Source organism: Cupressus sempervirens, chromosome 2 (assembly GCF_028749045.1).
Source record: "Cupressus sempervirens isolate cs-2001-9-10 chromosome 2, ASM2874904v1, whole genome shotgun sequence".
NCBI lineage: Eukaryota > Viridiplantae > Streptophyta > Pinopsida > Cupressales > Cupressaceae > Cupressus > Cupressus sempervirens.
In genome coordinates, this window is record NC_143119.1 from 716,973,055 (window position 1) to 716,995,896 (window position 22,842).

The window sequence follows — 22,842 nt, forward strand, 5'->3', positions numbered from 1 at the left end:
GATATCCATCATGATTATAAGTCGAATCTTGTCCATACATCATTAAAATTATTGGTGTCATTGTTATATGTCAGACTCTACTAGACACATTGATATCCATCATGGTTATAGGCCGGATTTTGTCTAGACATCATGAAAATCAATTATTATGGTTATTCAGACCGAATTTTTGCCAGCCATCATATTTCATCAAATATAATCAAGTCTACTCAATTGTATACAGAAGTTTCAATCCCTCATTGCTAAAGAGGGAGTGTTAAGAAAGTTAGCAGTTGAGTATTGTAACATCTGACTATATATATATATATATATATATATATATATATATATATATATATATATATATATATATATATATATATATATATATATATATATATATATATATATATAGATAGATAGTTAGCAATTGAGTATTGTAACATCTGCCTAAAGACTATATAAATATCGACACACCACTAACCATATTGATGTGTCATCACCGATGGTTATCAATGGTTATCGGGTGACTTTACTTGCTACAATCTTTGCGATCAAGTCAACCCATGAGTTATTATAAAACTGTTTAGTGTTATCTTAATGAACCGAAATGTGTATGTTGAGACATGAACGTATAGAGTCATGACTCTATTACATGATGTTTCAACATATATATATTTTAGTATCATTTCCATTTTGCAGATCATATCAATAACAATTGGCAATACTAATCTGAGAAAAGGTTATTACAGTTTACAACAAGAACATTAAGTTTGTCAACAGTAAGACACCTATCCATTATCCATCAAAATACATATCAACACTTTGATAAGTCTACACCAAACACGATCTATTAAACTTTACAAGAGATAGATGGTATGTTTTAAATGTTTATAGGTAGAATTTTTCCTTTGAATTTTTGTTATGCTTAATTCCATTGACTTTTTCTTCTTAGTTATCTTGGATTTTGTGTCACTTTTCTTATCTTTGTCTATTTACGTTGTCTTGCTCTGGGATTCACTCATTTTCACTCTTTTGGCACTCTCTCATCTTGAAGATAGATTATAGAATATGATTTGAAACTTTCCATAAGAAAAACACAATTAAAACCAAAACCAATCTCCAATCAACGTTAAACACTTAGGCATTTAGAAGAAAGGGTGGTTTTTTTTGTTGGTCAATAAAAGGCATAAGCGAGATTAAATTTATATTAATTATTAAAAAATATTATTTGTCGTATAAATTTTAAATATAGTTTTCGGTGAGAAATAGCTATTGAGACTTGGTCACTATAATTTAGTTACGGACCTCAAATTATGGTTATGCTCAATTAGTTCGAATTTGTCGCTCAAGTGCATATGGCTGGAATTAGTTTTAAATAAGATACCAAGCACTTATTCATCTTACATGAGGTATCCAAGCCTCACGTGGCAGCTCAAATAAAATTGAAATGTAACGACAACATTTAAAAGATTAAATTTATAATGGCAACATTGACAAAACGTACATCATATTACTAGCAAATATATACATAGTTGTCATTACTCTGCCAAATTTCAAATCCATCTACTTAACAAAAGGATAAACGCAGGAAGTTTAATTTTTCAACTTCACAATAAGCATGACATAAAACCTTTCCTCAAGGTTTTTTCGTCCAAGTTTTTACCTATAAATACAATTTTGTTGGTTCTTTTCTCATTACCCCAGGGTTTGCCAACAGATCCATCGACAATAGAATGTACTCCCTGAAACATAAAAACATATGAAAAAGATTATAAGAATATGAGATTGACGAAAAAAGGAAATGGAAGAGCCAGAAGATACATTTTACAAATAATACTTTGAATTAAAAGTTTGCTTGATTTTCTTTGGCATTTTTTAAATGGGGATTTTCACAGTTAATTTAAATTTTCAACCAACAATACTATGATTTCGCTAAATCACTACATCCTTCCTCAGGTAAATTATATGATAAAAGCAAAAGTAAAAATTTGTAAAAACAAAACCAAAAACATGATAGAATTCCATAAACAAAACCTGTCGTAAACAAGCTGGTACATAACTTCTTAAACTACCATTAAAATTACCATGCGTATAAAAGAGTATCCAGTTATCGTTGTTGCCAGATACAAACATCAGTTTAACATTTGCCACAATATTGATCCATGCAATAACCAGTCTATTACATTAACCAAGGATGGCGTGAAACAGATTCCTTTAATAGTTCTGAAATAGGGGATCATGTGCGCCTTTCCATTCGTAATTTAGAAACAGTCTAATCACTTCATTTTGCTTTCCTATCTTATCAATGACTAATAAAAGGTTGAGCAGCTCACCTGGAAAACATATCTTTCATCAAATCCATCAACAGAAAGAACTCCCTTCATTCGGTAAAGATCCTCGCTACGTTCATTCACTAATTTTCCCATCCACTCATTGATCTGTATTTTAAGACAGATTTCCTGAATTAGCATAAATTTGTAACACCGTACCATTGCAGTGGCATTTCCAAAGATGAGCCACTAATAACCAAAGTCAGAGATATGTATTTTAAGACAGATTTCCTGAATTAGCATAAATTTGTAACACCGTACCATTGCAGTGGCATTTCCAAAGATGAGCCACTAATAACCGAAGTCAGAGATTTAGTCAAGAAGGACCTCATAGATCTTCAACAGTTATAGAACAAAATTACCACTTTGGGTTCAGGGGTTCAAGGGTTCACTTGGTAAATTAGGTTTAAAAAGAGGAAATTAGCAGTTGGTTTTATCTATACAAAACATAGTAAAATCATAAATGTAAGCAAATTTGAAATTTAAAAACAAGAATTAAACTAACTATTGCTTATGATCTGAAATGTTTATGATGAAAAATCTCACAGTTTAATCCAAAAGAGAGAAAAATCTAACATCATAGACTGCGGAACCTACATGACTAACAAGAATTAACATACTAGATGATAACACGCATATTCGTTAGTTAAAACTTAATATTTAAATAATAAAATTAGGTCTTATTAAGTCTAGAGATCAGCATTAAAATTTAAAAGACATCTATGCAGATTTTTCTGCACTGCAGAATCTGAGCATCCAGATTCAACCAATCTCTTAAAACTCCACGGTGGCAAAAAAATGATTGAAAAGTTGATAAAATTCCACAGCGAATTTTAGTTTCCACCAAATTCTGTTGAACTTGATAAGGGAAAAACTAGAGACAAACCCCCAGACCAAAAAGTGAATCCTGACCAGCTCCCCTCAGGATAGACTGAGTATCTAAAGCAGGTTCAAAGTAAACCCAGATCCAGGGCCAGCAGGGACTGAACCAGTAACTTGAGCTTAGAAACACTGTTTGCCTGACTCTGCTTAATATGCATATGGTATTTGTGATTTATTTTGAAACTAAGTCAAGTGCAGATCAGGCTCAATGGTTCGGCATGTGGGATTGGTCAAAATTTGTTTGGGAGTTGGGTTTGTTTTGGGTTTGCCAATAAAGAAACATTATATAAATCAGAAATGTATGCATACTTGCCACAGTAAAGCTCAAAAACACAACCATATTAAAAGTTGAAGAACATGGCAAACAATAAAAAATTAATAGTCAAATATTAATATTTTTTTTAAATGTCGTGATATATAATGTCAAGTGTCAACAATCAGCCTTGGGTCATCAAAACTATCATCCATATTAGATAACTATATTCCTGTAGGTCATTTGGCTTTGGTTTATTTGACATGACAATCATTTGTGGTTATGAGCTCTACATATTGTAATCTCAATAGTCAATTATATAGATAACAACTTTATGACAATCATAACCATGGATTTTCATAAAGCACTGTGACACATAAGATAACTCTTCATAGAACACTATAATCTCTTTTGATATCACTGTCATCTTAACTTTGCTATCACTCTCGTGATGACTTCCCTTGCACTGTATTAGGTGCTGTATCACAAGGTTCTAGTTGCACATATTAAGATTTTTTCTAGTTCATAGGACCTCTAAGTGTGTAAAGAAATTGGATAAGGCTCAAGTTATCCCTACAGTAATTAACTGGCCCTGAGGCTAAAACATCGTTCTACTTCTAACCCTTGCTCACTATTATGTACAATCACTGCCCATACACACTTGATAGAGTGCTGAAGGAAGTCATTTGATACTCTTGAAGACACAGTCCACTGTACCTGACTCCAATAAATGAACATGATTTGTGCATTGTTAAAAACTTGATACTAATAGGGATCAAAAATTGAATATGCAATGGTTTATGCTTTATACTAGACATTCTATTTTCTTTCTAGCATAGCAACCCAGTGTTTATTCCTTGCTGTCATGGTTTTGAGCTTTTGTCAATCTATTTACCACCTGCTATCAATGAATAACTTATTTTAAAAATGAGAAGTCAAATAAATTGAAAAAGACCCAAATTCACAGACGGGACACATCTGAGGTTGTGTTTGTCCAGGCCACGACACAAGCTTTGGGCAGGACCTTCACTGAACTTCCACGAAGGACCTGACCCAGACCCCAAACCTGGTTCGTACCACACCAGGACCCGGAGTCACCTAGGGACAAACTGACAACACAGTTGTGGAAAAGACAAATTCTGTACGTTTCTTAATTTCATATTCACCCCTATTAATACAAAGACAAAAAGAAAGCTGAACATCACAAGTTACAAAAAAAAATCAAGTTCATTTGTCTTAATTTCATCTAGACTGTCATGTCCCCTTGAAATAGAATTAATTAATAATTAAATTAAAATATAAAAGAATAATATTAAGAATAATTAAATATTAGTTAAGTTAAACAAAAGATCAAAAGGCATGAATGCAAAAGTCATGTCTCCTTCAAATGAGAGGTATAAAAGGGAGAGATGAGAACTTTATTTGAAGAAAAAGAGGAGGAAGAAAGAGTGCAGCAAAGGAAAAAGAGGAGGAAGAAAGAGTGAAGCATAAGAAATGAGGAGAAAGGAAAGGAAAGAAATTAAGGAAGTGACTTTCAAAAGGTGAAAGATTGTGACTATTCGTAAGGGTAATGACTCTTCGAAACAGGGTCAGCTATGAATGATCGTGACTCTTGCTAAAACACATAAATGCTAATGTGAACTCTCCCTCACCTACAAAGATATAAAGGAGAAGAAGGATCAAATAAAATGGGAAAAAAACAGAATAGAGGAGATTTAGTGCAGATTTAGAGCAGAAGTGTTAGGAGGGGTCAGAAATAAGACTTGCAAAGAAAGTTAAAAATAAGAAAAGGATATGCAGATCTTAATGGAATATGTGCTAATTTCAAAAGTAGTAAAGACAGATTTGATAACTCAGAGATAGGTGAAGGTTAAATAAAGAGTGAAAGGGGCAATAGGTTTTGTCAAACAGATGTGTCTTAACTCTTTTCATAATCAAAGTGTGACCTTTTCATAAGGGCACTAACAAATGAAAGTGTGTGACTCCCTACATTCAAAGGAGATAATAGAGAGGGAAAGGTGTTGGTATGTTTGCCGTTGCGCCAAAAGCTCGAGCTATCAACGAATGTCACAAACACCAGACTTACCCAAATCCATGAGAGGCAGTTAAGCCATGTCGCGAACCCCAAAGGAGGTGCTGACCACCAAGTCAACAATCTCTCCCTCAGCACCGAGGGTTTCGCACCGACAAAATGAAGGAAACCTCCCAAGATTCAAGCTCGTGACCCAAGGCTTAGATACCAATTGTTGGTATGTTTGCCATTGCACCAAAAGCTCATGCTATCAACGAACGTCACAAACATCAGACTTACCCAAATCCACGAGAGGCGATTGAGCCATGTTGCGAAACCCGAAGGAGTTGTTGACCACCAAGTCAACAAAAGGTTCCATTTGAAGAAGAAATCAAAAGGGGGAAAACAAGGGAATGTACGATTAATACCTCATAAGATTGCTAAGTCCTACGGTGGAATGGATCGTGCTACATACACAGAGGCAAGGGATAAATCCTGCGGTGGAACGCTTCATGCTACAACATACAAAGGAAAGAGTCTTGCGGTGGAACAGGCATGAGCTACATCTTACAAAGGCGAGAGAATAGCCCCTGTGGTGGAATGGGCCATGCTACATCGGACAAAGGTAAGAGTCTTGAGGTGGAATGGACATGCACTACATACAAAGGCAAGCAATAAGAGTTGTGATGGAATAGGGACGAGTTACATCATACAAAGGCACTATTTGTGATGAATAGTCCATATGGAAGAATTATTGTGAGAATCCATAACTATATAGGAAGCAAATTATATCATACTAACAATATAGTCAATTTGCATATAATTGTTCCTTATTTGGTGATTGCTGGACCTAAATCAAGGTTTGCCTAGTTAAAAGGCATTTTAAGTGGTGAAGTTATATCTCTGAACATCTTACAATTCTTGTTTTAATTGAATTTGTGATTCTAGGGCAAAAATTAGAGCAATCACAAAAAGGGGACATTACAAGGGGTATCAGAGCATGTTCCTACTAGCCTAAGGGACATTGTGATGAATTAATTTCCCCAAGAGATGAGTCTGGCGCCTTGATTGGACATTCCCATCTTTTGTAGCGCAAGTGAACTATGTTTACATATATCGTGTATACTTTGTGTTTTCATGCATATACCTTTTGCATGGATATATTCATTTGTCTACTATGTGAATGCTACATGTTTGTATATATCCATGTGCATGCTTCATATTTTTATGCATAAGCTCCATGTTTGGTTCATATCTAATGTGTTTCTCTAAAAGACAATCCTAGTTTATAATTGCTTAAGGAGAAGCAATATTGGGAAGGGTGGATTGTCATGTACTTGTCTTGAAATAGTATTAAATGAAAGACAAGCTTTCCGCATCCTAAATGCATAAGCCCCCAAACTGCTTTCCCACGTATTCAACCTTCAACCTCTTTGACTTTCTTGTTGTGTCACTCTGCCTACTTGATAAAGAACCCTCTAGCGTGCCCTACACCTAACTCGTTTCCAAAACTACAACCCAAAATGACCATCAATACTCGTTTTTACTGATTCACTTCTCGAACATTGTGCAACCCATAGTACTTACACAAACCTTCCTCAAATCATGCACCAAACACATTCCTACCCCAAACTGCATCACACAACTCCCAACTCCACTTTCCCAAGTCATCACGATCAACCTTGACACCGGGCCTTCCGCTATGCCACTCTACTTAATTGTTGACTAACCCTCATGCATGCTACCGTAGCATCCACCTCGTCCTCAATGCCTCAACCCAAAATGCACCCAACTTTCATCTGCCAATACACCTCCAGAACCTTGTGACTTCTTAGTACTTGCTTCATGTCCTCAAATCCAACTCACCCATGTACAAGCCACAACCCTACACCTCTCTACACTCACTATGCTATGTGATGTTCCCACTAGCATGGTTGTGGTGTAGGCAAGGCGTGGTGCCCAGCTAAGGTGTAACTGTGGAGGATAAGTGTTGATGTGCATCAAGGGTGGCTTAGGCAGTCGACCTCCCTCAAGAGGGACAAAGCAAAGTAGTCCTTCCCTCTAGTCTCAAGATGAGATAGAGGTGACACATAGTTTTAGGAGTGAGGAAGAGTAGCTCTACCTTATCATGTTGTGGTGAGGTTTGGTGGCAATGCAAGGGTCCCTATCTCGATGAAGCCAAATAGCAGAGCCAATGTCAATGATAACTCGATGGGAGTTGTTTAAGGTCTAAAAGTTGGGGAAGCGAAGTACCTTGTCCTATAATAGGAGGCAAACGGTTTGTCCAAGTAAGAGCATTGGTGCTTATGGTGAGCTATGTGGGGAAGTGTTGTGGAGCCAGTTGTCTATGCTTAGCGCTATCAAAGAGGGTGTTGCACTAGGTGCACGCCCAGGTTACTTGGTGGATTGGACTTGCATTAAGATAAGGTATCTCAAGGGCTATGGTGGTCCAATATGGAAAACGGGGTATGGTGTTATGAGAGAGTGCTCGAGGTGAGCCAAGCTGAGGCGGATCCATGTCAAGTGACTAAAGAGACGATTTGTGTGACATGGCTCGAAGAGGCGGGTCATGAAGGAAGACAAGAAGTGATGGCTTGTGGTGCATGACTGAAATGGGTGAAGTGATTCGTAGGTAAAGCTATGGTGGCATAGCCGAGTTGGAAATGGACTACAATGTCCAAGGGATTAGGTGGATCATGGAACTAAGGGTTTGGTACTCAAGTAGGTATGCATTGCGAAGGAATTCGGGATGAGTAAGATTGTGTGTATGCATGGGGGTTGATTTAAGTGCAGTGGATGCATGAGTAACAAGGTGTTCACCAACAGGGAATGTAGACATAGACCATGTCAAGGCAGTCGGGGCTCAAGGTTTGGATTCAATGTTTGGCTAAGGCAGTCAGTAGTTCCAAGGGGAACAAGGTTGGTGCTTCAAAGTTCATGGCAAGTTGGGGGAGACCAATAAGATGTGGTATGTTGTGGAGCCAGGGGCATGCTATGGTAGCATGTAAGGTTGGACTTGAGGACTCAAGGATGTTTCGAGGTGCTTTGGTAGTGTTGAGTATGCTTTGGCAGTATGTGTTGCGAGCAATGGAGGACTCAATGGTCTAAGTCACTCAAGGTGGATGCATTGTTCAGCGAGGGAGTCATGGTGAGTCTCGATGCAGTGGTGCAGTGTAGGGTATTGCTTAGGAAGCAAGCATAGTTGAGAGAGGGTGTAGTGGCAGTTTTGGGCTTTCATAGAGTGGCACAACAGTGATTATAGGTGAGTAGGAGACTTAGGGAGTTGAGGTCACATATGGCTAGTGTTGGAGTAAGGTTGTCTTGTGGGAAACGTCGAGGCAAAAACACAAAAGCTCTTAAGAAAGGGGTTCAGCATGGGTTAAATAATAATAATTAGATTAAAAATATAAAAGAATAAGCAAAAGGTCAAAAGGCGTGAATTAAAAAGCCATGTCTCCCTCCAATGAGAGGTATAAAAGAGAGAGATTAAGAACTTTATTTAAAGAAAAGGGGAAGGAGAAATAGAGTGGAGCACAAGAATTAAGGAGATATTTAGGGAAAGGAATGGAAAGAGATTAAGGAGGTGACTTTCAAAAAGTGAAGGGTTGCGACTCTTCAAGAGAGGGTCACTCTTGCTAAAAGGCATACATGATGAAGAGGTGTGACCTTTCCCTCACATGTTCAGATATAAAGGAGAAGGATCAACTGAAATGGGGAAAAAAGGAGTAGAGGAGATCTAGAGCAGATTTACAGGAGAAGTATAAGGAGGGATCTGAAATAAGACTTGAGAAGGAAGAGAAAAAATAAGAAAAAGATATGCAGATCTTAATGGGATATGCGCTGATTTCAAATGTAGTAAAGACAGATTTAATTACTCGGAGATAGGTGAAGATTAAATAGAGTGAAAAGGGCAATAGCTATTGTCAAACAGATGTATGTTTTCATAACCAAAAGGTGTGACCCTTCCATAAGGGCATTAACAAATGAAAGTGTGTGACTCGCTACACTCAAAAGGAGATACTGAGGAGAAGGTTCCAATTGAAGAAGAAAAGGGGAGAACAACTAGGAGAATAATATATTGTTCTCAAAGGCAACAATGAGAGGTAGTATTAACACCTCACGAGATATGTAAATCTTGTGGTGTAATGGACCATGCCACATCATACAAAGGCAAGGGATCAGGTGGTGGAATGGGTCATGCTACATTACACAAAGGAAAGATTTTTTTAGTGGAATGGACATGAGCTACATCATACAAAGGCAAGGGAATAAGGCTCGCAGTGGAATGGGCCATGCTACATCAGACAAAGGCAAGAGAATAAAGGCTTGCAGTGGAATGGGCATGAGTTGCATCATACAAAGGCATTATTTGTGAAGGATAGTCCATATGGAAGATTTATTGTGAGAATCCATAATCACATAGGCAGATTATATTACACTAACAATATAGTCAGTTTGCATATACTTGTTCCTTATTTGGTGATTGCAAGACCTAAATCAAGGTTTACCTTGTTAAAAGGCATTTTAAGTGGTCAAATTATATCTCTAATCATCTTACAATTCTTATTTTCATGGAGTTTGTGATTCTTGGGCAAAATTAGGGGAATCCCAAAAAGGGGACATTACATACACCCACGATTAATACACACACTACACGAAAGTAAAACATCATAGGTTATGATGACTTCAAGTTCATTCATGGCCTATCGTCTTATCAATCACTAAGCTCAAAAAGATTATGTTTCCTTATTATTTTTTGAATGATAATACACCAAATTCTCAGTGTTCTTCCTACATGACAGAATGTTGTAGTGATGCAATACTGTGCCTTCAGGGCCCTCAATCTTAAAAATGTGTAATATTGTGGTCTCAGGGCTGTCTTTTTCAGAAACATATTTGTTAACCATATTCAGAAGGAATCAATATACTATGCTTAAAGTAAGACAATGAAACGATTACCTCATCAAGATCGAGAGTTCCATCACAAACAATGCTTACAGAAGAAACACCGCTGCCATGTAGGTGACTGTGCTTGTGTGCATGCTTGCTTTCATGATCATCTAACATCAAAGGCAAACAAGGTTACAGTAAATACAAAAACAAAATACAGAAACTAGTAAAACTCAGTAAGTTCAAAAACATATTTACCAGTTCCAAAAAAAAAATACTTGTTCAGGAGGAAGAAAATAATCAGAAATCTAGAATTTTCAGAAAAAAGGGTAAAATTTATATAGAAATTGAGAAGTTCAGACAAAAATGGACAGATCCAACCAGTCTAAACAATTTGAATTCAACTAATGGACTTGATAACTATGGTTCAAAGGCAGCATCATTTAATCTTCTCCTCATGGGCATATATGTGGCTTATTTCACAAGAATCAACAACAGTACAAAATAAATGAATTTCTAGTTGTGGTATCATCAATCTCTCTCTGTATCTGCACTACTATGAAGATACCGATGCTCAACTCTGTAGCATTCAAGGATTGTTATGCAAGCCTATCAAGACAAGAAGATAACCTGCTGCAGTTATATGGTACTTAGAGATGTAAGGGTAGTAGGCATAATGTTAAAAATACACTGAGAATGTATAATAGAGTCTAGACATCTACCTAGTAAATTAGTCCTCCGTGTATTGTCTGTGTGTATAATGTCCAAACATATAATATGGTACTTTGGGATGTTAGGATACTAGTATTACAAGCTGAGCTACACATCTAGCTACTAAGTCATTTAATTTTGTAGCTGTTTAATTTGTCCCATGCAAAATCTATCTAGGAGCAAATGCTTAAAACTATTATCATATTCTTGTTACTCGAAACAAAAAACATTTAAATGTGATGAACAAGATAATGAAGATTCCATTTAGCAATTTTGTTTGCTAATACATACTAGCCTAGATATCTTAAATACATCTATGTAGAAAATGCCAAAAAAAAGTCAATTTACAGCCCTTTTTTACTTTTAAATTATTTTATTTTATTTGCTTAAGAATTATCAAGTCTGTAATTTAGTTTAGATTTCTTTTATTTTACTTCAGAACCATTTCATTATTTAGTTAATTTATTTTATTTTTATTTACCAAATAGTTATTTATTTTACAGTTTGCATTGTTCACATAAATGTTTGTGTTTTATTTGGTGCTCCCTTGGGACATGCCCCTTAACTTGGTAGCCCATCTACAAGAGCTGTTTCAGGGATGAGAAACATACCCCCCATGTCTCCTTTTCATACCAATTTTAGAAAACTTTTGTAACCCCATTGGACATCCAACAGACCTTCGGGGATGGCCAAGGGACATCCAGGCATTCCCCAATTGCCCTGAGAACAGCTAGTTGTCCACTCTGGCCCAGCACATTCTGAGATGAGTTTTGAAAAGCAAAATGCCTTTTTAAATTAAAAAGGGGGATGGAAAGATATGTTTAAAATATAATCACAAGATGTGGCTAATTCCTCTATTGCAAAGTTCTTTTTTTATACTTGGCCATATCATTTCATATACATGTTCACCATATTTTAGGCATATGTTAAAATATGTGATAACTGTCAGTCTCTTATGTACTCCATGTGTGGAACATAACCTATCCACCACCCTCTTTGATGGAGAATATGGAGCCTCTAATGTCGTACATGCAGTGACAAATTCAGCCCATGTGTGTAATTAGCTGGCTTGATGGTGGAGTTGCTTTAAGCATTTTTTTTTACCACGTGTTCATGCAATGAACAATACCTTTAAGGACATTTGCCCATGGACATACTAGCTACTTCATTTTGTTAGAAAGGATGCTTTGATATCCAAAAGAATTTATATTAAAGGTGGTTATTTCAGAGTGAAATAGGTGGTCAAAGCCAGGCACATCAAAAGGAAGAAGTGTGGAATGAAAAAAATCTTCCATGATGATTGGTTGTCCAAAATAAGGAAAGAAAATTGTTGATTTTATTATTTAATTTTTAAAATGTTAATTTATGAATGATTCTTGTTGAATTAATAGTAGCTTTGCTTAGATATAAGTATGTTGATTGATTGTTTTGGAAAAACAATCATCACCCTTACATCTAATCGAAACCCTACAAATAAATGATCTTATTGAAGATAGATAATTATGTATATCAGATCATAATGGATCCAAGTATATTGTAGATCTCCACTTGCAGATTGCAGTACCGATCATAATTATCTATGTTCCTCTTGCCCAGATCAAGTTATGATCAAATGCTTGACTAAATCAGATTGAAGTCTGATTTTTCCTTATTGCAGATCGGCAACATGTCATATATATTGATCAAATTCTAAGTATTGGCAATCCTGATTAGGATCAGATTTTGGTTTGGAAACAAATAGTTGGAATCAAAGAGACATGTCCATGAATGGACATGCCTTTTCATCTCTTACATATACTCAAACTGATCTGCCAAAAAGAGCATCAAAATCAATTAATGCTCTTCCCTTTGGAGTTCGGTGACTACAAATATCAAATTCAGAACTACTAATCAATATTCAGTATTTATCAATATTGAATTGTCACTGGCATACACATTTGCCAAAGAACAAATTCTTATTACTAGCTGCAGATGAAATACAGCAATTGGTAAGAATTATATTCTGAAAATTCCAATGATACATATATAGTTCAAATCTGAAAAAAATTTAATCATATTTTAACAATTCTAACCAGTAAGATATTTTCGTTCTTTATGAAGATATTAATTTGTAACTTGTTTGTACGTGCAGATATGCTTGCTCCTTCATTGAGCCTACAGTGCAAGTAATAAGATATGTTTTGATATTGACTCACTTAGGCTTGCAGAGATTTAGAAGAGCTTTGATAGCATGCTTGGGAGCATGAAGCAAGCAATGCATAGTAAGGACCCTACTTTGGGAGTTTACGAGGAGCATCTTAGGCCCAATGTAACACAATGTTGGAACAGTTTGAACACATCGCTTCGTATGGCAGCCTATGCTCTAAATTCCAAATAGTATACAGCTAATCCTGAAAGTCTGGCTCCATCTTATGATGGAGAGGTGAAAAAGAAGGGCTCAAGAAGGCCCTTCAAAACCAGTACTCAAAAGAGGAAACTCCTTTACTTCACCAGAGTGGCTTGCATCTATAAATCTTCAATGTGCAATGTTCAACAAACCAGAGGCAAAGGTTTCATAGTATGCTAATTCCTCTATTGTAGAGAGGAATCGGTCCACGTGTAGCTTCATCCAAGCAATCAAGTGAAAGAAAATTACCTCTAGATAATTGAATAAGTTGGTGGTCATGCATAGCACTTTGCAGCTACAGGAATGAAACTTTTAAGTATCATCAAACTCCAACCTTATGTTGGGATGTTGATCCTGAAGATGCAATACAGATCGATGAGGTTAAGGTTCCATCACTTGAGGCACCTCTTGTACTAGCAGTGACTCAAACTTGAGCTTTGATTTTGATACAGACCTACAAATTGCATCTGCTGATTAGATATAGTGACATATTTTCTTTATTTTTGTCATTTTATAGTTGAAACTTGGAGCTTTTGAGCAACTTTTATAATTCTTATATAATGTGTATGCACCTTGACAATTAAAGCATTTAATTTTTGTTGATTTGATTGTCAATTGTCATGTGAAATTTCAATTCATAATGTCTATGACAAATGTCTTATTTATGTTGTGATATGAATGTATGAAATATTTCAACATTTTTTTTTAAATTCCTACTTTTTTATCCCATTATCCACTCTCCATCCCAGTCTCCAAAACTTCAGGGATCAGGTGTAAAATATCAATTTGAAGCTATTTAATATAGTTAATAGTTATCAAATTTACTTGAGAGCCATTTTATTTTACTTTGCATTATTTTATTGACTTGAGCAATTTTTAGTTTTTTTAAATGTAAACTCCACATAGTTTTTAGTAATTTTTTTTAAACATAGTCATAACTAGGACCTTATTATGACAAAGATCTAAAGGATTGATACTTAACTTTCTATATTTATGTATTCTAATTTATAACAATAGATACAAGCTAGGATGGGTAGACTAGGATGGTTTACAAGTGATCTTAAGAGTTTTGGCTTCTCCGAAACAATAGTAAACTTGGATTTAATCCAGCATGCTCCCAAACAAAGTTACCTGCAAACAATTGCAAATACTAACTAACTTGAAACCCTCCCTTCACCTCTAGGTCTCCAATTCGTGGATGAAATCAATGGCAAACCAATTTTCTCTCATTCTTTGGACAGAATAGGGAGATTAGATCTGCTTTGACATTCACGCAAGGAAAATAAATGCATGCAGAGAGACAAACATTCAGTAGAAACTGTTATTGAATAGAAAGAAACTAAACTAAAAGCAATACTAATCTACTACCATAAAATATTTGCCCATAAACAAACATCCTATTAAAAATTCTATTGAATAGAAAGAAACTAAGTTACTAAACTATATGTAATCCTACTCTAATACCATGCAAGATTTGCCCATGCAAAATCCACCCAAAACCAGATGCTTTATAACCATTTATCATAACATAATTGCTCAAGAAAAGAGACAAGATATAAAATAAACAAGAAATAGTTTCTACATTCATTATTGTGTTTCTCAATACAACCTAGGTGCCTATAATTAGCCTAACAAGAACTCTACAACACTCAATACTTGAATTCATCGATTTATAACTAAGTGACAAATGCAGCCTCCTCGAGCCTGGAGGCAGAGGCGGAGACGGACGGATGCAGGATGCGTTTGGAAGCTCTGAAGATGCCAGCATGATGCGTTTATCCACGGGCTCCTTAATATCTTCTATTTTATTTATCAACTTCTGGTCTTAGAGTCGTCTTCAACTCTATATGTTTGCTTGTGCATCCCAATGTCACTGCCAGATCAATTGAGACTAACACGCACGATGAGGACACCCATCTGTTTGCTTGAAGATTACAATAACAATTTGTTTCTTCCGCAGCTAATGCAGTTTGCTATTCAGATATCCAACTGGTTCTGCACGCACTGCTGAGGTAAATACTGGAACAACCAGATATCACAATACTTTATAATCCACACCTACTCACATATCTCTCCTTGAGTTTGGAAACTCGCTAGATTTCTCTGCCTCACGGGCTTCGTTACGGCCTGCTACACCCACCCAGTCTCTGTCGGAATTGATCTGAAAACATATTTTGTTGGACAACTCGCGGAGAGATGCCCGGCAGGAAATGAAGATGTGGAAATCTGTAGGAATAGATTACGTCCTATGATGATTTGATTTTGGATTGTTTGGGAAGGACTGCAGAGCAGGATGAAGAGCATAAAGTTCTATCTTGGCATATAGCGACCCCAATCTGTGAGATGCAGAGAGAGGCAGAAAACAGTTCAAATACGCAGGATGAGGAAGTAGAGAGGATTGTTGGTATAAGCAGAGCTCTGTCCAGATACTGTGTGTATCTTATGGTCTCCATACCTAATCCTAAATCTTTCGATGATTGTTTGAGGCTTGAGCAATCTCCTTAATCCTGACATTAAACATTAGAGATCAGCATATAATGCATATATGTGTGTGTGTGTGTGTGTGTACACACATATACATACATACATATATATAGACGTTTCCAAATGCATCCATATCCAGAAAAAAAATCCCGCATCCCGCATCCACTTCCGGATCCACATCCAAATTTGTAACTTAGATTTATAACAATTGGTGTAGGCTAAGAAGGCCAATTTAAACATTCCTGAACATCCACACAGATGCATGTATCAGCATCCAACTGAATTTTGGTGGGTACACTTTATTGAGCTGACTTAGTAAACACCCCAACTAGACATATCCTTGCTTGCAATTAAACATGCTTACATTTACAAGTAATAAATGCATACTTACACTAAAGTAGAGTTTATTCATCCAAGTTAATCCTGCAGTGATTAAGCTTACTGAAATAAACTATACAATATTTTACAACTATATCTCTTCTATGGGAAGATATGTTGTTCAATGCAAGAAGACTAGATTCAGTATCATCTATTTTCATCCAATTGTAGTGTGAATTGTTGAGTATATTGTAGGTTATTCCTTTGTGACTACTTAGTCCCTTTTTTCTGTCTTCTTTGGGTGGGTTTGGGAGGAATTCTTTAGTGCATGGGTGTACCTAACATTACAATTTCCCTAAGGCCTATTTTTACCCGTAGGCTTGGGAGGAAGAAAACTTTCAATATCCATTCCTTAATGCTGCTCCACATTCCCCAAGTCAGTCTTATGTAGTGATCTGATGCCAAACCATTGTAATCTTAACTTGCCTACTGATAATGTTTCATCCAACCTCTTCCCTTCACATTAGGCATTTGGAAATCAAAGGAAAGACTACATGTATCATCAAGAAATGAACATGAATCTGTCTAGTTAATTTCAAGAGCCCTAATCGACAAAAGGTACAAATTGATTGTGCCTAAACTCTTAGGCATTGACCACCAAATGTTGCACTCACTACAAAATCACTTCATCCTCGTACAATATGATGACACATCACATCTGGTATTCCTAATCTCAAAGGGATTTTTTTGTATACCATTATCAATCAAATATTTATAGTTATACCAAGTCAAATCTCTTGTCCAACACAAACCGCCAAAAGCTCCTAGAGGCATACATTTGAACAACTATAGACGAGTCTACATACACAAGTACTCCCATGAGAAGCTTGCTTGACAAAACAACAAAGCCCATGGTTTTAATTCACTACCCATTAGTGAAAATTACAAAGTACTCTTCCACTCTTCATGTTTATTGTACGCCACCTCGTCAGCAAAATCTCATAAACAACAAAAAAAATCACATTAAAAAACTTGTATGCCATCAATTATTATGTCCCTTTCCTCCACATATCACATTGTGTATTAGACTAAAGCCTAGGTGTGCAAGATTCAAACCATAGTTCAAAATCTCATTCTCTACCACTTATCGACGAGGCAAAAAATAAAGTTCTTGGCAACTATCAGAGATAAATCGACAACTTCTTGGGAAAATATCAGGAATTTTAAAAATAACCTAAATTTAATTAGAAATGCATTATATATATATATATATATATATATAATGCAATATGTAACAAAATTGCATCCTCATGTGGAATGTCGAGACTCTAAACTCTAAAGCAAACTAGAAATAGAAAATTGTCTTTGTAAAAAGATAAGCAAATACAAATGTCAATTAAAATATGAATCTAATTTACATCGTACTCTTTGTCATCCCACTAAAAAGAAAAAGAATTTAGAAAACTTACATGTGAATCCGGATTTGCTTGAAAAATCTATTCTAATTTGCTTTGAATCCACTTCAAATACAGTATTTTATTTCCCAAAACCCTTCTCCTCTCCTCCAAATGCTCAAAATTGTAAAATAAACAATGAATGAGCAAGTCACAGGGTGTCCCAATTTTACTAGTGCCACCCACCAAAAGTAGTTTAAGTTATCGCAAGAAGTTTGCAATTTATCATAGAGAAGTGGTTTGCTCGGCTTGAATTTCTCGCCAGAAAACCTTATGCTTTCTTGTTATGTAGAAATTCTCACGAAAAGTAGAGATATGTACTACTTCTCGAAGAGATTTTAATCTATGATTCAAACAAACATTAGACAAATGAATAAAAGTCCTATACATATTCCACAATGGGTTCTAATAGGCCAAATAGACCCTGGCTTGGACAAGACCCAAAAACAGTAACAACCTTGATCTCTATGCATATGTGTATTGCTATATATGCATTAAATTAACATCATAACAGCATTCTCACATTAACTTCGATAAGTTTATTTGTGTTTACTATGTTTGATATCTTGTGTACATATTGTGACAATTCCTTCAAAACCACTTTGAAAACTGAAACATCTAAAAATGTATCATTATTGATTGCAAAAATCAATTTATTTTAGAAGTAATTGGTCTACCAATATGGAATTCAATTAAGTCGTAGTACTAGTACTTACCATGCTTGTGATCATGGTGGTGATCGCCATGATCCTTCGAACCTTCAATTTGAACATCAGATTCAATCCTGTGGTAGCCATTACAATTTCAATGAATTCGCCAACAAACATATAATAAAACAAAGAACCTGATCTCCACGATGCCAAATTGACCAGAATCACAATCCTAAAGACAGGCTGGAAAGCAAACCTATCCAAATCAAAACCCCCAATGCCAAGGACATAATCAATGTCAACATTCCCATATTGTGTGCGTTTTATTTGAGCCATTGCATTGATTTTCTGCCACACACCATGATTGCATATTTATTTCACATTAAAAAAAGCAAGTAAATTTGGGCAAGTGTTCAATAAAGTAATATTGTTAGAGGTGAAAATCAATAAGAGATATAACCACAAGACCCTTTAAAAAGTACCATCTTGTGACATAAAGAATAACATATCGTGAAAGGATTTTTTGCTATAGTAATACTATTGTAGATTTACAGATGGTATTCACTGCATTTATCTTCAAAAACATGCCTACCATCCTATTGCCTTATACATGTCAAGTACATTTGTTAAGATCTCAATTTATATAACTGCCAGAATTATATCCTTACCCTGATTTTTTGTGTCAACGTTGTCAATTCGTCTTCCCCAACTAAGTCAATCTGCAATAATGGAAAAAGATGTTAAAACAAATTCCTTGCAGCAGCCTATTTTTAATAGAAAATAAATGAAATACTAAATATCTTCAAAAGTAAAATAAATATAGGTGTAATACTATTCATGGTCGTGAAATTACTGCCACCAAATTGTCATACAACCCAAAATTCTAGACCAAGATTAAAGGAATATGATAACACTTCAATAGATTGAAAATTTGAACCTTGTTCAGTATAAGGCGATCAGCATATGCAACTTGTTCGACTGCCTCATTCACCTGCCCCTCAGGCTTCACTTCCTCCAAATGTGTCATTGCGTGTTTTGAATCAACTAGAGTAACAACTCCGTCAAGCCGCACATGATGTGCAACCTTGTGATCCATATAAAATGTTTGAATCACAGGAGCTGGATTTGCAAGACCTGCAAAACAGCCAACGCAAGCTAAATTGAATTTCTCATGCCCTAATGTTTGATTTGTAGTGCATGAACATAAACATGTTTAAGCTAAAATTTCAACTGCTCAAAAACACAATACATATTTGTTGGCATCTCCTTTGCCCGCCCTTAAAGTTTATATTTCCATTGTTCATAATTCATATTCCTTATTTTCCATGCAAATATGGTTATCACTTTGCTACATAACAGTTGAACCAAGTCCACTATGGGCATATATTTAATTTAAAGTCTCTCTTTCTAAAGTAAATAAATCACAAGTCTATTGCCCACAAGTACTTGTCCAGTTTTCCCAAATTAGGAGAGCGTATAACTTTTTATCATGGTGCCCCAGTATTGAAGGAAAACTTACCAAACAAGTTAAAAGTTTTTAGAGGACTTCTTACTCAATTACCAGAACAGCCCAATAAACAAACTTTATCCATTTCTTGTAAATTTCCCCTTGTCTAGCAGATAGTTCTAATATCTCTATCCACCATTGCTTTTCACATTTCAATTCACGTGATTTCATGGTCTTGCATTCCAAATGTTCAATAAGAGGTGGTTTTTGTGTGTTTTCTTCGAGGATGGTTTTATCTTCTCTTCTCACATGTCTATGCTCCTGAAATTAAAATAACAAATAAAAACAGAGAGTGCAATAAAGACTTCAATTTGTCATTTTGAAAAGACCCTATCACAAGAGGATCTGAGGCAATAATACAACAGACCCTTGATATTTATTTTTCCATAAGTCCTTCAAAGATGTACTGGCTGCAATGCACAATTTTACATTGAAATTTCAGTACTTTAACTAGAAGAATCATGTTGAGGGAGGTATTGGCAAGATGAAGGACAAAAGGTGTCTGTGGGACTTATATCACAAAATTCGTGTTCGAATTTGGCAAGGTGAAAACTGAAAACTTCTAAGAAGTTCATCGAGCAATCAAACTGGGAAAATAATTCATTATTGAATTTAAATAATATAGATCCAAGGTTGTACGAGGATGGGGGTACTTGCGACTATTTTTCAAAATAGAGTACTTGGGTATGTCAATTGTTTTAAGATATAATTTAATATTTTATAGAAAATATGAAAATATGAGACATGAGAAAGAGTTATCAAAACAAGAACAGAGATAAAGTTTGCAGATGTATTGTTTTTAGTTTCAGATTTGCAGTATGTTTGCAATCATAATATATGCTAAATGTTTAGATGCGTAACAGAGAATGCAAACTTTAAAAGTAAATTTTTATTCAATATAATTTGATATAAAAATGACATTGTAAATGATAGACTTCTGACTCAAACAATAGTTTAGTGTTAATTTGTACTGTATCAAAGTTTCAAACTGATTACATATTGAATCAAGCTTGATAAACAGCAATCTAATATGCAAACAAAAATTGAAACAAAAATCAGAAATCTTAATCAAAGTCCTTAGCTATGATGCTCTCCACTGAGTATCTAGTACCTGGTACATGTCCCAGGAGTATGGGAACGAATACCCATGCAACATAATAGAAATCTACGAAATACCTTAAAATCAAAATAAATCAAAAGATGACATATAATAATAAATAAAATGTTTAAAGATGTTGACATTTTGTAGCTTTACTTGGATAAATTACATCAAGATAGAGTTTGAATTATGATAATGAACAGACATGTCCCTTCATGGGACATGTCTATTCTCTCACTCTCTTATAAATATAAGGGGAGGCTGAAGTTGGAAAACACATACCACATACATGGCAATGCTTAGTACATTTGCAGCGATCCTGGAAAACCAACATGGTATCAGAGCAAGGCTGCAAATGAGAAGAAACAGATATTCTTCAAAATCAGAGGAGAAATAGTAAGACAATCTTACAATAAAATGAATACTTATGTGATTCTCCACAGCGATAGTTAAGTGTTAATGATTGATATGGAACATAACAGAGATTAAAATTGAAACTAAATATTTTCTTTTATTGTCGAATGATGATATGGATCGTTCTTTACAGACTATTGTTATGACTATTGAACCGGTTGACATTCCTATATTGGCATGTCGAGTTCCTTAAGCTCCAGTGTTGAATGAAGAGGCCCTTCATATTTTGAAGAGAATCATACATCGATCAAATGGAAAAGTATTTGGAAGTCTTTGTCGAATCAAATAGGTTTGTTTTTTAAAATAAAACAAATTCTAATGGGCTCTGATTTCTACTGGGTTCTTAATACATAAGGATATCGACAGAGGCAAGAGATAGGTGGCATCCCACGCAAGTCAAAGTCATCATCAAACCCTGCAGTAAAGTTTGAGGGATCATAAAATATGACAGCACTACACCTGATTCAGGAAAGAGCATGAGGATGTGGAATATTAACCTAATACCACCTAGTCTATGAGGACGTGGATCATAAAATATGACAATACTACCCTTCTACATCCTCTGTAGTATACCACCCTAGCTGTCACCCAAGGACAACATTTAGGAAAGAGCATGAGGACGTGGAATAGAAATGATCACATGCATGTAATTGGGAAGGGCATGCTGGTGGATCCGTATGAAAGGTTGAGTGATCGACCATAGATATCAGACTAAATTTACCAACAGACAAAAGAACATATGCGGCTGGACATCTTCCCTGGCTTTTGAAAATAATTTGAACTCAAACTAATCGGGAGAATAATTTCTTACGGTGTGTTAGAAACAAGTTTAAATAAAAGCATAAAGCACACGAATTGCAAGGGATAATGAGGTTAAAAGAATGGAAGCAGACTGGAGTGGTGGTAACAGGGCAGTCATATGCCGCAGTTTTTCAAATATTAAGCGTGGAGAACACTGATCTCCTCCACTCATTTTCTATTGCCTGTAATTATTGTGAAGGAGAATAGAAGTATGGTAATTTTTCATGTGAAGTAAAGGACTTAAAATATTTTGCTATTTTTTTTCAAATAATCTTGTAGCGCCTGCAATATTAAAGAGCTCTCCTTTATGGTATCGTGTTTGAATGCTAAGATTCACCCTTCGAGTAATGACCTTTGTCTCTAGGGCCACATGTGTTTGTGGCTATTGCGTTACTAAACATTATTGAAGCGTCCTCAGTATGAAAAGACATGAGCATGTGTGTCATCACCGTCAGCAACTGAAAGATCTCATGCTGGTGCAACAATCAGAGATTGAAGAGCTACTTGTACAGAGGCAGACAAAAACGCAAGTGGGGCACCTCTTTGTTTTAGCAGAAATAGAAGGGAAGAAAATATTAGAGAAATATTTGTCAGCATTACTATCGAAAGGAGAGAAAAAAAAGTATGATGCACATTATGTATATTAAATGAAGATATTTGCTAATACTGC

General features: G+C 35.5%; 1 protein-coding gene across 1 annotated transcript in view; it reads right to left on the reverse strand.

The window, feature by feature from the left end:
- Positions 1-1,457: 1,457 nt before the first annotated feature.
- LOC149575383 (uncharacterized) overlaps positions 1,458-22,842 on the reverse strand; it is a 65,047-nt gene continuing 43,662 nt past the window's right edge. The window contains exons 4-10 of the mRNA XM_089815141.1: positions 19,289-19,485; positions 19,020-19,070; positions 18,608-18,699; positions 18,418-18,485; positions 10,418-10,518; positions 2,316-2,420; positions 1,458-1,724 (exon numbers count right to left, since the gene is read on the reverse strand). Coding sequence (XP_089671267.1) covers positions 1,590-1,724; positions 2,316-2,420; positions 10,418-10,518; positions 18,418-18,485; positions 18,608-18,699; positions 19,020-19,070; positions 19,289-19,485 — 749 coding nt within the window. The 3' untranslated portion in view covers positions 1,458-1,589. The remainder of the gene's footprint in view (positions 1,725-2,315; positions 2,421-10,417; positions 10,519-18,417; positions 18,486-18,607; positions 18,700-19,019; positions 19,071-19,288; positions 19,486-22,842) is intronic.